This window comes from Vanacampus margaritifer, chromosome 13 (assembly GCF_051991255.1).
Source record: "Vanacampus margaritifer isolate UIUO_Vmar chromosome 13, RoL_Vmar_1.0, whole genome shotgun sequence".
Taxonomy (NCBI): Eukaryota; Metazoa; Chordata; class Actinopteri; order Syngnathiformes; family Syngnathidae; genus Vanacampus; species Vanacampus margaritifer.
This window is the reverse complement of record NC_135444.1, coordinates 22,005,553-22,020,232: the sequence shown is the minus strand read 5'-3', so window position 1 is coordinate 22,020,232 and position 14,680 is coordinate 22,005,553. Positions and strand designations below refer to the sequence as shown.

At 40.9% G+C, this 14,680-nt stretch overlaps 1 protein-coding gene across 3 annotated transcripts in view; it reads left to right on the top strand.

Moving 5' to 3' along the window:
• glis1b (GLIS family zinc finger 1b) overlaps positions 1–14,680 on the top strand; it is a 93,564-nt gene that overhangs the window by 37,086 nt on the left and 41,798 nt on the right. For all 3 annotated transcript variants that reach the window (XM_077584882.1, XM_077584881.1, XM_077584883.1), the window contains exon 4: positions 1,302–2,862. In XM_077584882.1, the coding sequence (XP_077441008.1) occupies positions 1,302–2,862 (1,561 nt within the window). The remainder of the gene's footprint in view (positions 1–1,301; positions 2,863–14,680) is intronic.

The window sequence follows — 14,680 nt, the reverse complement described above, 5'->3', positions numbered from 1 at the left end:
TTTCCGTGGACCCGTTTGTCTTTTGCCATGCTTTGTGGATGGGTTTGCGGGTGAGTGGGCGGCGGAGGGGTGGGGGCCAACAAAGACGATTCCTTCATCAAGAGACAGCCTGAAAAAAAAAAAAAAAAAAAAAAAAGAGATCTTCTCACATCACTCAGGGGCTCTGCACAAAATCCATAATGAGCCAACTGACAGGAATTATTATGTCGCGGATCACAGCGACGCATGGGGAAATCCGACCAGGGTCCCCCCATTCAGCAAGGCAAAGATTCCCACCATAATACGCAGCATTGTAATCGGCGAACCCTTCCGAGGCTGCAATTACGCCACCAAAAACAGGTGACTCCCCATTTATCCCCAATGTTGGGTTGGGTTTAACCCCTATTGTGCCATCAAAGCATGTCAGACGGACACTCGAGCCGGTGGCCTCTCGGTCTCAAATGCAATCCGCCTTTCTAATCTTAGAAATAAATGCCCGTTTATATTCTCGTGTTACTAGATTCAGTTTCATCCATCAAGAAAAATATTTGCGCTCATTATGGATAGGGATGGATTCGGACATCTTCATGTCTAAATTGGAAGAAGTGGAAAAAACACTCACACTTCTTCTTCAGAAAAAAAAATATGAAAACAAATTAGAAAACTTTTTTTATTACAGTATTCAATTTTTAGCTGCCAAGCTAGCCTAGCAAAACGTTTCCCATACCTTTGCTAACTGGCTAGCAAAAGGTGCTAAATTAGCTTAGCTAACCACTGAAAAGACATACCTTACTTGTACAGGATCTGCTTTTTCTGATTAAACAGTAAATTATTGATCACAAGAAGCTAGTTTTTAGCTTTGCGGCACATTTGCCACGAGGGATTCTTGCAGCTAATGAAGTCCAACGATTCTCCTAAATAAGGCACTGGATAGGAAATAATTTAGCTTTTTTTCAATCTGTTGCTGTCATTTTAAATGTTCCGTCTTTGTTGTCCAAATTCTTTTCTGCCAAGATCTCAATCACTGTGATTGACTTGACCTATCTTTACTTATGTCCTTTTTTTCTGCATTGTATTGTCATGTGTAAAAATTAACCTTAGCCTAATAAGTCTATCTTGAAAAAAAGGAGTAAGAACTGCAGATCTCTGAATCAAACTAAAAGCCTCCAGATACCAGAAAATGCTACTTCATTTGGTCCATGACTTTCATTTCAATGACTGCGAGGATGAACCAGTCCATGTCTGTCAACGGTTGCTAAGCTGATGGAGCTCATGTTCCTCCCTTTGTAATGTCTTTTTTTTTTCTGTCCGCCTCCCCGCAGGTCATCCACTTTTCAGAGGACCCTGCCCGGGGCTTCGCCCGGCCTGAGCTGTGGTGGTGCTAACAGGCCTCAATCGGCTCTCCCGTATCCAATCAAAGAAGAGGACGCGATGGGCTTCACCGTCTCCAGCATGGTGCCCGCCAGGGTCCAGCCTGGGTTCCACAACTCGAGCGCCGGGATAGTTTTGAGGACGTCGAGGGACGAGATGGCGCACGCTGGCAACAACAGCACTGATAGCATGTGCATAGTTAGCAACGCCGCCGCATCGGGGGATGCGTCGCAACCCTTTAATAATGAAGACGGCTCCTCCCCGTCGGCTTTGTCCCCAGCCAGCTCCCGTCATTCGGCGCGTCTGCTGAGCACCGGCAGTCTGAAAAGACGCCGCCTTTCTCTGGTCCCGCAGTCCGCCGTCCAACCCGGCAGCGTCGCCGTGGCAGATTCTCCACCCGCGACCAGAAACGCCTCCGAGGAGATCAACATCACCGCCATCATCTGCGCTTCCTCGCAGATGTCCATGGTGGCTTGCGTCAACGGTTTCCGCGTTAACCACTCGCCCGGCCACACCGGCAACGGCAGATTCTCTTCTCCCTCCTCCTCGTCCTCCTCGTCAACATCCTCGCCGAATATCCCCTGCTCTCGGGAAGCCCCCCGCAAGCCCCCGCAGCGCCAAAGCCCCCAGCGGACCACGCTGCAGGAGAGCTGTCAGCTATCAAACTCGCCTGCCACCTGCCTGCTGTCCCTGTCCTCCTCGTGCTCCTCATCCTCTTCGTCGGTGTCTTCAGTGGAGCCGGAGCAAGGCCAGGGGCGGCGCGAGGAGCAGGGCTCCATGCAGCTGGGCCGAGGGGCAGCAGGGGCCCCCCTGGGAAGCGCAGGAGGAGGCTCGGATGGCTTGGGGTTATTCATGCAAATGTCGGGGACGCTGCAAACGACGGCTGAAACCGGGATCCTCCTGGACAGGAGCCAAAGATCGGGGGCTGAAACTGGGGCTTTACTGGACAGAGGTCAAAGATCAGGGGCGGAAACCGGGGCTCTGCTGGACATGAGCCAAAGATCGGTGGCCACCCTCAAGCAGGAGCCCTTAGATGACTTCACCCCCAGTGACGATGAACTCTTGCAACAGCGCTACCACCATCACTTAAGTGGCCACAATGGCCACCTCCGTCACCTCCATCAGCATCCCCGCACTGCCATGCCGCCGCCCTACCACCTGCACCAATATGCCGGGGGCGGCCTTATGAATAGCCATCAGTCGGCACCAGGCTCGTCCCTGGGACTCAAGTCGTCGTCGTCGTCGTCCGGAGGCCCCGCCACGGAGAGCGAGGAAGTCGGCGTACCTCAGGCCGAGAAGCAGTCGTGTCGCTGGATTGACTGCAGTGCTGCATACGAGCAGCAGGAGGAGCTGGTGAGGCACATTGAGAAGGTCCACATCGACCAGCGCAAAGGCGAGGACTTCACCTGCTTCTGGGCCGGATGCATCCGGCGCTACAAGCCCTTCAACGCCCGCTACAAGCTGCTCATCCACATGAGGGTTCACTCTGGGGAGAAACCCAACAAGTGTATGGTGAGTCCCTGCGAAGCAGGAAACGCTAAACGTGTTAAAAAAAAATAAACAAAAAAACTGTACAGGGAACCCACGTTTATCGCAAGGATATATTCCAGACCGACACAGAATCGGTGAAAAGCTGTAGAATGGAAAGTGTACATTTTTATATAGTTTTACCCCCTTCCCATCATGTTTACATTGCTGGTCCCCTTATACAGTGAAAACCTGTTCATCGTGGAAATATTCCAGATCCACCAGCAGTGGGTCAAAAATCAAGAATATAGAAAAATCATTTAGTTTTACAACTCCAACATTCTTTTACCATATTCAAAGACTGTCTAAAGTGAATTCAGCGTTTTGTTTCTTGTACGTAATACATGTTTGAAGATACCTGGTGAAAACCCAGCGGGTCCAGTGACACACTGAGATGGTGTCGCAGATCTCGAGATCGGTATCGGCCTCACATCTGAATCAAAGGCATTTTTATTCTGCCTTGCCTCGGTCTCGGACTCGGATTCTAAAGTTCAGATGGGAACTTTCACCGGTTCGTTTATCTTGAATGCTCGCTTTACTAATAATAACAACCAGGAGACTGCATATTCTCCGTTGAACTATTTACTGGATGCCAGAAAGATCGAGTGCACAGCTGTGGAGCCTTATCTGCTGAATGCAGAAGAAGGTCTAATCTATTCAAAAATAGTCCTTCCTCTTATACTCTTTTGGCCGTCCATCCACACGGGGGGCGGCTCAGCCTAGCCCATGTGATGGTCTGATGGTCTTAACTGGTTTCAATTGGATAAGTGTGCCAGAGTGCAGAAAGAAAGGCACCAAGCAGGACAGGTCACAGTGACACAACGGCCTTCACCCCCCCCCCCCCCCCAATTTGAGAATTGTTTCATTGTAATATTTCAAAAACAACATTGCAGAATTTGTTTTAGTTGGAAATGTAATGAAACAATTTTTTATTGGTATTTTTTTTCTTGTATTGGTATCGACCTCTAAAAGTCTTGGTCCTTGATCTTGTCTCTGTCTCAACTTCTAAAAAAATGTTGGTCTTGTCTTGGTCCCGACCTCTCAAAGTCTTGGTCCTTGATCTTGTCTCAGTCTTGACCTCCAAAAGTCTTGGTCCTTGGTCTTGACCTCTAAAAATTTTTTTGGTATTGTCTCGGTTTCGACCTCTAAAAGATTTGGTCTCAAGCTCGATACTTTTGTCTTGATAATGTCTTGGTTTTGGTTGGTGTGGTTTTGACTACAACACTACACTGAGGTGCCCCTCGACCACTCCATAGGACGTTGAACACCTTCGTTCTTATCAGCAGTTACTGGCAGTTACCTTTAGATAGTTGTTGGCTTTAGAGTGCCTCGTTGTTGGACGTGGGTGCATGCACATCACAAGAAGGCAGAAGCCCAAGGGGCTTTTTTTTTTTTTTCTATCCAAGGTTCCAGCCAGCATGTCGACAGAGGTGTTGCGCTGGGGTGGTGGCTTTAGAGTGCCTCATTGTTGGACGTAGGTGCATGCACATCACAAGAAGGCAGAAGCCCAAGGGGCTTTTTTTTTTTTTTCTATCCAAGGTTCCAGCCAGCATGTCGACAGAGGTGTTGCGCTGGGGTGGTGACTTTAGAGTGCCTCATTGTTGGACGTGGGTGCATGCACATCACAAGAAGGCAGAAGCCCAAGGGGCTTTTTTTTTTTTTTCTATCCAAGGTTCCAGCCAGCATGTCGACAGAGGTGTTGCGCCGGGGTGGTGGCTTTAGAGCGCCTCGTTGTTGTGTAGAAAAAGCTTGCGATGATAAGTATTTTTTGTTCAGGATTTTAAAGCCTCATTTTCTATGCACTTTACTGCACGGTATGTCTAAAAAAAAAAAATGCTTAAGTCAACAAGTACATGTATCATAAATTCTGTATTTAAAGATGATTTTAGTTTCCGTTTATAAAAGTTGTCATTACAATTCATGTGTATTTTTAGTGGTAACATGTTACGAGAACATGTTTTTCCACGCGAAGAGGTGAGCTGCTGTTGGAGTCGCACGACTTTGCGGTCGTGTGCGTTACAGGTAAAGCTCCAATTCCACAAGTCAACACACTGATCAATGTCAAGCTGTCACTCCCCGGCACGCCTTCGCAAATGGAAAAAGCTCTCCAACTTGAAGAATGATTTAGTCCAAATACACAATTAGTCCACAATTTGTGTAGGGCCAAGCCGTGTTTATTTTCACAAGCACTGTGTTTTTGGGAGAAAGGATTGGGATCCTGAAAAGCCAACACATATGGTGAACATAAGCAAACAATGCCTGCACTTGATCCTTTTAAATGGAGGCTTTACGCCTTTCGCCGTCCCACAAGTATGAAGTGAATTGGCCTCGTACCCCAAGCCAAACAGCAAGAGAAATGGAGTCGCCTGGAGTAGCGAGGCACAGAGGGATCGTTGGCAACGTTTGTCCCCCGGCCGAGACGGCGTCACGGTTCTCACCCCCCCCGAGTCTCCGTCACAAGCCGTCCTCTTTCACGTTCGAGAATTCAAATGATTGACGAGTCTGCAATATTACGACCGCACCTGTTTCATTAAGGTTTTCACTTCGTCAACGTGTTCTGACTTGAGTCGGACTCCAGCGGCTAATTTTAGTATTTGCGACTTGGCTAAAATTTATGAAAGACTCTACTTTGATTTCCTTTTTTTTTTTCTCTCTCTCTCTCTCTCTGGAGAGCTCAATATTGTTCATTCGGTAATTTTACCGATTTGACATGTCATCATCATTGCTCTCTCTCTTTTTAAATTTTTTTTATTTTATTTAATTTTTTAAATTATTTTTTTGTATGTGTACTTTGATATTCATGAACCTCAACTTGACTTAGACTGCTCAACGCTCTATATTCCTAATTTCTTAGACAGCGCAAGTACGCTTGAGCATACTAATCGACCACTTTTGATTTTCGTGCCAATGCAAGCCTCGCTTAGCGCGTTTGGGAATTTGGCAGACGGCCATGCCGGACCTTCTGGTAGTCCAATGTCGCACACATGTGGAACCCTATTGCATTATTTATATTATGTATATATTGTGACCACAATTCATATGCCCCTCGGCTCCACTCCCCACATCATGCTGTATTAATATGTATAATATTAATATGTAACAGAAGTAGGAATGATGTGTGTGAGTGCGTGTATTTTGACAAGCTGTTGGTCTCATTGCAGCCAGAGATTCTGGAAGACCTCAGATGATTTCAATTTCAAAAAAAGCAAAACAAAGGCAATAAAGAGGTACCTTGACTATCAAGCGCGCCAACTTAAACCCTTAAAAATCGTCCACAAACAATTTATTTGCTCAAATTGTTCATTTTGGCAATGTATAATGTAATTATATTGAACTGTCCACACTGTCATTTTTGGGCAACTGCCACTTAAAAAAAAAAAAAGACGTTTTAGTAACATCTTTACCAACATCTTTTTTCAGTGGAGGCTATCGTCGCAGAATAAATATTTACACTTATGTTTCACAATTTTTTAAATCATGTAATCGCCGTATTCGTTCGATGTTTGAGCTAAATAAGTCCACTCTGTCATAGTGAAACATTAATGGATATGAAAATCAATCAGAAACTTGAAATATATTTGTCAAACAGTAAGCTTGCTAACTGAATGATGTTGCTAAGTGAATGTCTACCAAATGCTAACCTTAGCCAAAAAAAGTCCACCCTGTCAGTGCGCTGACATATTTTTTTTTTTGCATGAATTTATTGTACACATTTTTTTTTTTAAATATGCATTCCAAAAAGCATAACATCTACTTAGTGCAATTTTTTCAGTGGAGGCTATCGTCGCAGAATAAATATTTACACTTATGTTTCACAATTTTTTAAATCATGTAATCGCCGTATTCGTTCGATGTTTGAGCTAAATAAGTCCACTCTGTCATAGTGAAACATTAATGGATATGAAAATCAATCAGAAACTTGAAATATATTTGTCAAACAGTAAGCTTGCTAACTGAATGATGTTGCTAAGTGAATGTCTACCAAATGCTAACCTTAGCCAAAAAAAGTCCACCCTGTCAGTGCGCTGACATATTTTTTTTTTTGCATGAATTTATTGTACACATTTTTTTTTTTAAATATGCATTCCAAAAAGCATAACATCTACTTAGTGCAATTTTTTCAGTGGAGGCTATCGTCGCAGAATAAATATTTACACTTATGTTTCACAATTTTTTAAATCATGTAATCGCCGTATTCGTTCGATGTTTGAGCTAAATAAGTCCACTCTGTCATAGTGAAACATTAATGGATATGAAAATCAATCAGAAACTTGAAATATATTTGTCAAACAGTAAGCTTGCTAACTGAATGATGTTGCTAAGTGAATGTCTACCAAATGCTAACCTTAGCCAAAAAAAGTCCACCCTGTCAGTGCGCTGACATATTTTTTTTTTTGCATGAATTTATTGTACACATTTTTTTTTTTAAATATGCATTCCAAAAAGCATAACATCTACTTAGTGCAATTTTTTCAGTGGAGGCTATCGTCGCAGAATAAATATTTACACTTATGTTTCACAATTTTTTAAATCATGTAATCGCCGTATTCGTTCGATGTTTGAGCTAAATAAGTCCACTCTGTCATAGTGAAACATTAATGGATATGAAAATCAATCAGAAACTTGAAATATATTTGTCAAACAGTAAGCTTGCTAACTGAATGATGTTGCTAAGTGAATGTCTACCAAATGCTAACCTTAGCCAAAAAAAGTCCACCCTGTCAGTGCGCTGACATGAATGAATTTATTGTACACATTTTTTTTTTAATATGCATTCCAAAAAGCATAACATCTACTTAGTGCAATTAAGTTAAATAAAAAAAATCTCAACTTTTAAGGGAAAAATGGAAAGTCTCAAAGTCACTTTATGTGGATATGCATCCTAGTGAAAATGTATTTTAGTGCTGCCGCCGACCTTTTTGTGTTTGGTCATAAAGTGGTGAAAGACATTCAAGAATGTGAGCAATTGTTATAGAGGAAATAGATCAGACATTCTCTTCGAGGAAGGAGGGAGAGAAAAAAGGAGGATTGATCTACTTTATGATCTTTCCAGCAGCAGATTCCACTGGACCTTTGTGAAGTGGACGTCTCACACACGTCCAGACATAACACACACCCCGCTTCCCTTTAAACATATTGAAACTGTATGTTTCTCTCTCTCTCTCTCTCTCTCTCTCTCTCTCGCTCTCTCTCTCTCCTCTGGCAGCTCTAAATTGTTGGCTTGTGTCATGCTGCGTCTTGGCAGGAAAGGTCGTCATTATCGTCGGGCACAATTCATGTCCGACCCCCGCTTGAGTCTGTCAGCATTTGTAGACGGCTAATGTTTTGAGGGATGCCATTTGGGGAGGGAAAAAATAATAGCAAAGGCTCCTTTCCAAAAAGTTTGTGACTCGTGACGCGGTTTTGTGATGACAAATGAGAAAAAGGGGGGAGCGTAATTCTCTCCTAATGTTGCAATCAGCCGCGTATGACAAATAAGGCGGACGTGCTGCTGAGCTACATTTTGCCATCGTTTGTAACCTTCAGGCCTTGTTAGATTTGACCATTTTTGGATTCATTTAAAAAAAATGTATTTAACTGACATTAGTTGGTGTTATTGGTGTAAAATGGCCATTTGTTTTTATTTTTTAAATCGTCATATTCTAATATTCTCTAGCACAATGTCACATCATCAACATCAAAATTTATATTTTGATATATTCGCAGTACCACCCAAATACAATGTTGCCTTGTAAAAGTGTCATGATACCCCCCAAATTAATGTAACTTTATTTTTGTCATTTTCCCTCTCTAATTTAAGAGCATTTTTTGGTTTGTTATCCTACAAAATGTGCTGTAAAATGGTCGAGAGAATTTTTTAAATATAAAATTAATACACAGTTAAGATATATTTTTTTTAAATTTAAATATGTGTTTTTTATTTTTTATTTTTTTAGTATATTTTTTATTTAACAGCCGACAAAATGCACTATAGAACCATCCAGAAAGGTTTTCTTTGTCATAAAAATAATAACGTTAAAGAATATTTTTTTTATTGGTGAACTCATTAAAATAATGTAAATGTGTTTTTTTTCTACTAATTTAAGCATATTTATTTGTTGATAACCTACTAAATGCATTATAAAACAGACAAGAAAAAAAACACACAAAAAAATGGTCAAGATATTTTTTTTTGTCTAGGGTTAGCATAATTAAAAAAAATATTGAAATATGTGGATTTAAAAAATAAAATAAAATAATGTAAGCATATTTGTGTTTACCATCCAGAAAGGTTTTCTTTGTCATAAAAATAATAACGTTAAATAATATTTTTTTTATTGGTGAACTCATTAAAACAATGTAAATGTGTTTTTTTTCTACTAATTTAAGCATATTTATTTGTTGATAACCTACTAAATGCATTATAAAACAGACAAGAAAAAAACACACACAAAAAACGGTCAAGATATTTTTTTTTGTCTAGGGTTAGCATAATTTACAAAAATATTGAAATATGTGGATTTAAAAAATGAAATAAAATAATTTAAGCATATTTGTGTTTACCATCCAGAAAGGTTTTCTTTGTCCTAAAAATAATAACGTTAAAGAATATTTTTTTTTATTGGTAAACTCATTAAAATAATGTAAATGTGTTTTTTTTCTACTAATTTAAGCATATTTATTTGTTGATAACCTACTAAATGCATTATAAAACAGACAAGAAAAAAACACACACAAAAAACGGTCAAGATATTTTTTTTTGTCTAGGGTTAGCATAATTTACAAAAATATTGAAATATGTGGATTTAAAAAATGAAATAAAATAATTTAAGCATATTTGTGTTTACACACTGTAAATCATTCAGAATTTTGTCAACTTTTTTTTTTTTTTATTGCCATAAATACAAAATAAGTGCCTAAGGGATTTATTGTCCCTGCAACTTTCACAAGTAAATTCAGAAAAATCATCTTGACAAAATGTGATATTTCCCCAAATGAAAGCCACTTTTTTTGTTTGATCTCTCCCCTCTAAACGCATTGTAAACTACACCACAGTTCTGAAAGCTTGTGGAAGTCATGTTGGGGCTCCAATTAAAGTCGGCCGTGGGCTGTTGTGCGGTGCAACGGGGGACACGCTGGCGAGAAGGAAACAACTTAATCTCTCTGCAATATCCTGTTGTGTTTCATGCCTAATTCACTTGTTGTTTTTACGTTATTGCATTTTTTCCACCCCCCCCCCCCTTCATGTCTGCATAAATATTAAAAAGAGATCCTGCAAGAGTAGCCCTGACATTGTCCCAGACTTTTGATATTGTTCTTCTTCGCTCTGAAGCTAACCCTTAGAAGCTAAAAAAAAAATTAAAAATCTTAAACCACACAATTGACTTTATTTACAGAGCGTGCACTTTATTTGCCTTGTAGCTGATTTGTTCAAACGCAATAATGTGCTTTGAGCGTTGTTAGGGAACACTGTGGTATGCGCTGATGGATTTGTTTGGCGGTTTTGGGGCATGGAAACAAGATCGGTTTAGCAGCTGTTTTTACAATTACTTCGACGTGGTATTTTCTAAAACAAAGGTACAGGATGACAGACGATGGGACGCAATGATAATATTTTACCCGGACAGTTTGGCCTCGGCTTGAGTTTGAACGCCTCGTTCAATGTTGTTTTTTTATTTTGGCTCGAGGTGAAAAATGTTCCGTGTTCAAATAGTGGTTTCCCCAAATGTCGTCTAGTAAGTTGTTGCTCTCATCTCATCGACATTGTGTTTTCCGGTTGAGTAACACGACTTCTAAACGATTGATGTTAATCAACAAATCAGTCAAGCCAAAATAATTGCCACTTTAATGACATGTTTATTTTATTTAAAGAAATGCTGTGAACTTCATAATCTGCAGTTGGCGATTTTACATCCAGCAGTCACATGTGGGGGTTCCCCAAGGGTCAATTATTGACCCACTGTTATTCAGGCTCTTCATGCTTCCACCAATAAAATTCCCAGTTTTAACTATAAATCGCATGAAATATGCTTCATAAATAAAAATTGATTTGGAGTTTAAATATGATGTCAATTTTATTTTAGGGCCGCCGCGCAGCAAACTATGGCGCAGTGTGCCGCTTTCAAGTTGGTCTTTTGTGAGCAACTACGTCACGTTGGTGAGATGAAACCCGTGAGCGCCATTAGATAATTAAAACCCGGCTCCAGCACATGGCTCTGGTGACATTGATATTAATGTGTTTGCACTTGAATGAAGGTTTGACATTCTGGCCTGTTACTGGCCTACTAGGACCCCCAAATGTGATGAATTCGGGTGAAGATAACAAAGTGGCATGGGATTTTCTACTTCCAGAATTTCATTTCATTTCTTTAATGATAGATTTAAAATTGTATTTCAGTTGTGTACAATTGAGTAGAATCTCTCACTAACAACCCATAACAAAACAAAGAAATGTATAGAAAATTATTGTTAGGGTTTAAGTGACAAACACACACAAAACAACAAAAAAACTGCATGCTTGTGTGAATGTCTAAAATCTTTATAAAGGGTCCCTAGGCAACATAAATATATATATATTTTCTTTCAAATGTTGGTTCCCCAAGTGAAAAATCGGTCCCCATTACAACAAAAGGTTGTGTGTAAAGTGGTGCCAATAGTGATGTTTTGTTTGGGCTCTGTAAAACTTTTTATTTTATTATTATTTTTAAATCATTTGCTCCCAAAAACATATAAATACGTTCTATTTTAAATACTACCGTGCTCAAAAGGCGTATTTATACTTTATTTTTTACGTGTTTTTTTTTCATGCTGGTGCATACAGAAGGCTTTGATACACCTTCTGACCTAAAGAGGGCGCTTAAAGCAATGATAGTTATTACAAAAAAACGGCCAGCAGGTGGCAGCAGAGTATAAGAGATCAACCAGGGCCATGTTGCAAAACGCTCTTTCCCTACTGTTTTTAACAGATTTGTGAATAATTATGAAACTATATTCTAATGCTAATTGCTGCAAAACGGAAACAGATACAAATATACTTTTTATTTTATTATTATTATTTTTAACTCATTTGCTCCCAAAAACATATAAATACGTTCTATTTTAAATACTACCGTGCTCACAAGGCGTATTTATACTTTATTTTTAATGTGTTTTTTTTTTCATGCTGGTGCATACAGAAGGCTTTGATACAGCTTCTGACCTAAAGAGGGCGCTTAAAGCAATGATAGTTATTACAAAAAAACGGCCAGCAGGTGGCAGCAGAGTATACGTGATCAACCAGGGCCATGTTGCAAAACGCTCTTTCCCTACTGTTTTTAACAGATTTGTGAATAATTATGAAACTATATTCTATTGCTAATTGCTGCAAAACGGAAACAGATACAAATATACTTTTTTTTTTCCCTGATGAAAGAAGAGACTCTAATCTTTCTTTTGGTAGGTGCCATGTTTTTATAGCAATAGAAGAGAATATTGTGTGGTCCTTGCAAAATCAGTCAAAATCCGGTAAAACAGCCGGGAGCGAAGGGGGTTGCTTCAGTGAAAATGGCTGCGAGTGAATGAGTTAGTTAAAAAGCAACATTTTTTTGTGTGTGCTTGCGGCGTTCAAGTCAATCATAATTGAGTATTTTCCATTCTCTGAGTTGTTTGTGAGAAAACTGCTGAAAACGATTGTCCAGATTTGTGGAAGGGCCTCGAAGCTGCACGTTGACGTTTTTTTTTTCTTTACAATTGGCACACGTAGCGAAAAGCACCTAATCAAGCCTGTATACTTGGCGGAGGTGGACTTGAAATACTTCTCCACGTGAAGGTCATGTGCCGCTCCGCTTTTCAACAATGCCGGAATGATCTTGGCCAGACGTGCGCTTGACAGACGCTTTCAACAGGTAGCTGGATGGTTGTAACTTATCTGCACAAACAAACATCATTTCATCCTCACCGCGTGTCCTCGTTTCCTCCCTCGCTCGATCCGCTCGGTTGTCATGCGGAAAAGTAACACAACACTGGCCATGTGTGACATTAGTGTGATGAAACTGCTGGCGGCGTGCGCTCACGACTGATGTTTTGGCAAACAAAAACACCAGCGAGCGCTCAACGGACCAATCTTTGTTGTTTCCCCCCTCGTCGAGGCGACCGCGGCCAAATTCATGTCAGGGCAGAAAAGTTTTTCCGTCAATCTTTTGCAGTCTTGTCATCCAACACTTTGCATCCTTCCAAGAACCCCCCCCCCCTTGACCCCCCACCCCCACACATTGTACGCAGCCACCCTGTCACCACCCCAAAACACTTGCTGCACGTGCACTGCTACAAGGTGCACACATGAACTCATGGATGTCACCATTTGGATTTCTTTGGTTGTATTGTAATATTATGCGATTGTCCGATTTAAGATGCAAAAAGGTCAAAGCACTCCAGCTACTTTGCTTTCAACCTGGTAAGCAGGTATCAAAGCGCGCAGGATTTGCAACGCGCTGCACAACCTAATTCCATTTGCAAGGAATGCAATATTTGGAGTTAGCCTATTTCCTCAACATTTAATCACCGCCTTGTGCCTGAAACCCGAAGAGTCGCCGCCCGCCCCCCCCTGCTCTCGGACCTCTTATACATTGCGTACGGATTGTGTCATAATTGCGTTCTTTCCAAAAGTGTAATCAGTTTAACCTCTCTACTGAGCCAGATCAGTTTACTAATACATTGGAGATATCAAGGTGGCTGTGTGTTTTTGGGGGGTCTCGGTTGATGTAGCAACGGGGGGGTTACGACGGAGGACTTGTTTTTAGCACTCTCGTTGCTCTTTAGACTGTATTAACGTCACGGATCATTTCTAATCTGGTTGTTTTCAGCAGGCTTTACTTTACTTACTTATTTTACTTTCGCTAAAGCTAATTTCTCGACTTTTAAAGCTTTGACTGTTAGCTTGGTGTTAGCATCAGCGCTAGCATGAACAGGAGCCGGAAGCTAACATTATCTTGCTGTCAATTCAGGACAGATACATTTTACTTAATAAAAGTTCCATAATTGACGGAAAAATGTTAACTTACTTTACTTCCGGATAAGCTATTTGACAAAAATAATGCTGTTCTAAACAGAGCTAACTTTCTAAACGATGAACGATTAGCATGCTAGCTTGGTATTAACAGAATGCTAGCTTCTGGCTCCTGTTCACACTAGTACGGGTATTCATGTCAATCCATGAACAGACAAGGCTTTACAAAAAACTGACATAAAAATGTTACGCTACTAGCTAAGATATCTGACTCATTCTGTTCTCAACTGCGCTAACTTTCCAAACTCTGAAAGATTAGCACGCTAGATTAGTGACTTAGGTCGTCCTCTTTTAGGATAAAAGAGAAGGCCATTTTTTGTCTTTGTATAGTGCTGATGCAACTCAACTGGGAATTTTCTTTCACTTATCCTGTTTTGCATTATTTTAGTTGCGTACTTGCTGGTTATGAGCGCTCACTTTTGCCACACGGCGGTGGCACGCGCACGCGGCCAATAGACTCTGTGACAAGTCGCTTCTGCACAAAATAAACACCAGAGGCGAATGGCTGCCCAGCGGTGCAAAAAGACGTGTGTTTAAAGTGTCAGGTTAAAATTACGCACACGCGGGGCGCTACGGTTCAAATGCCAAGGTTAATTTCAATGTATAAGCGAAGACATGAAGGCTTAAATAAACACTCTAGCATTTTATTCCTAGTGATGTCATCCGAAAGAAAATGAGGGCGACTCATCAGGTATTATCCGTGACAAGTGATTAGGCATGCACTGAATGCGGGTTTGACAACATTTTTCTAGCATTAGCCCGGATGTTCAACACTTCAAC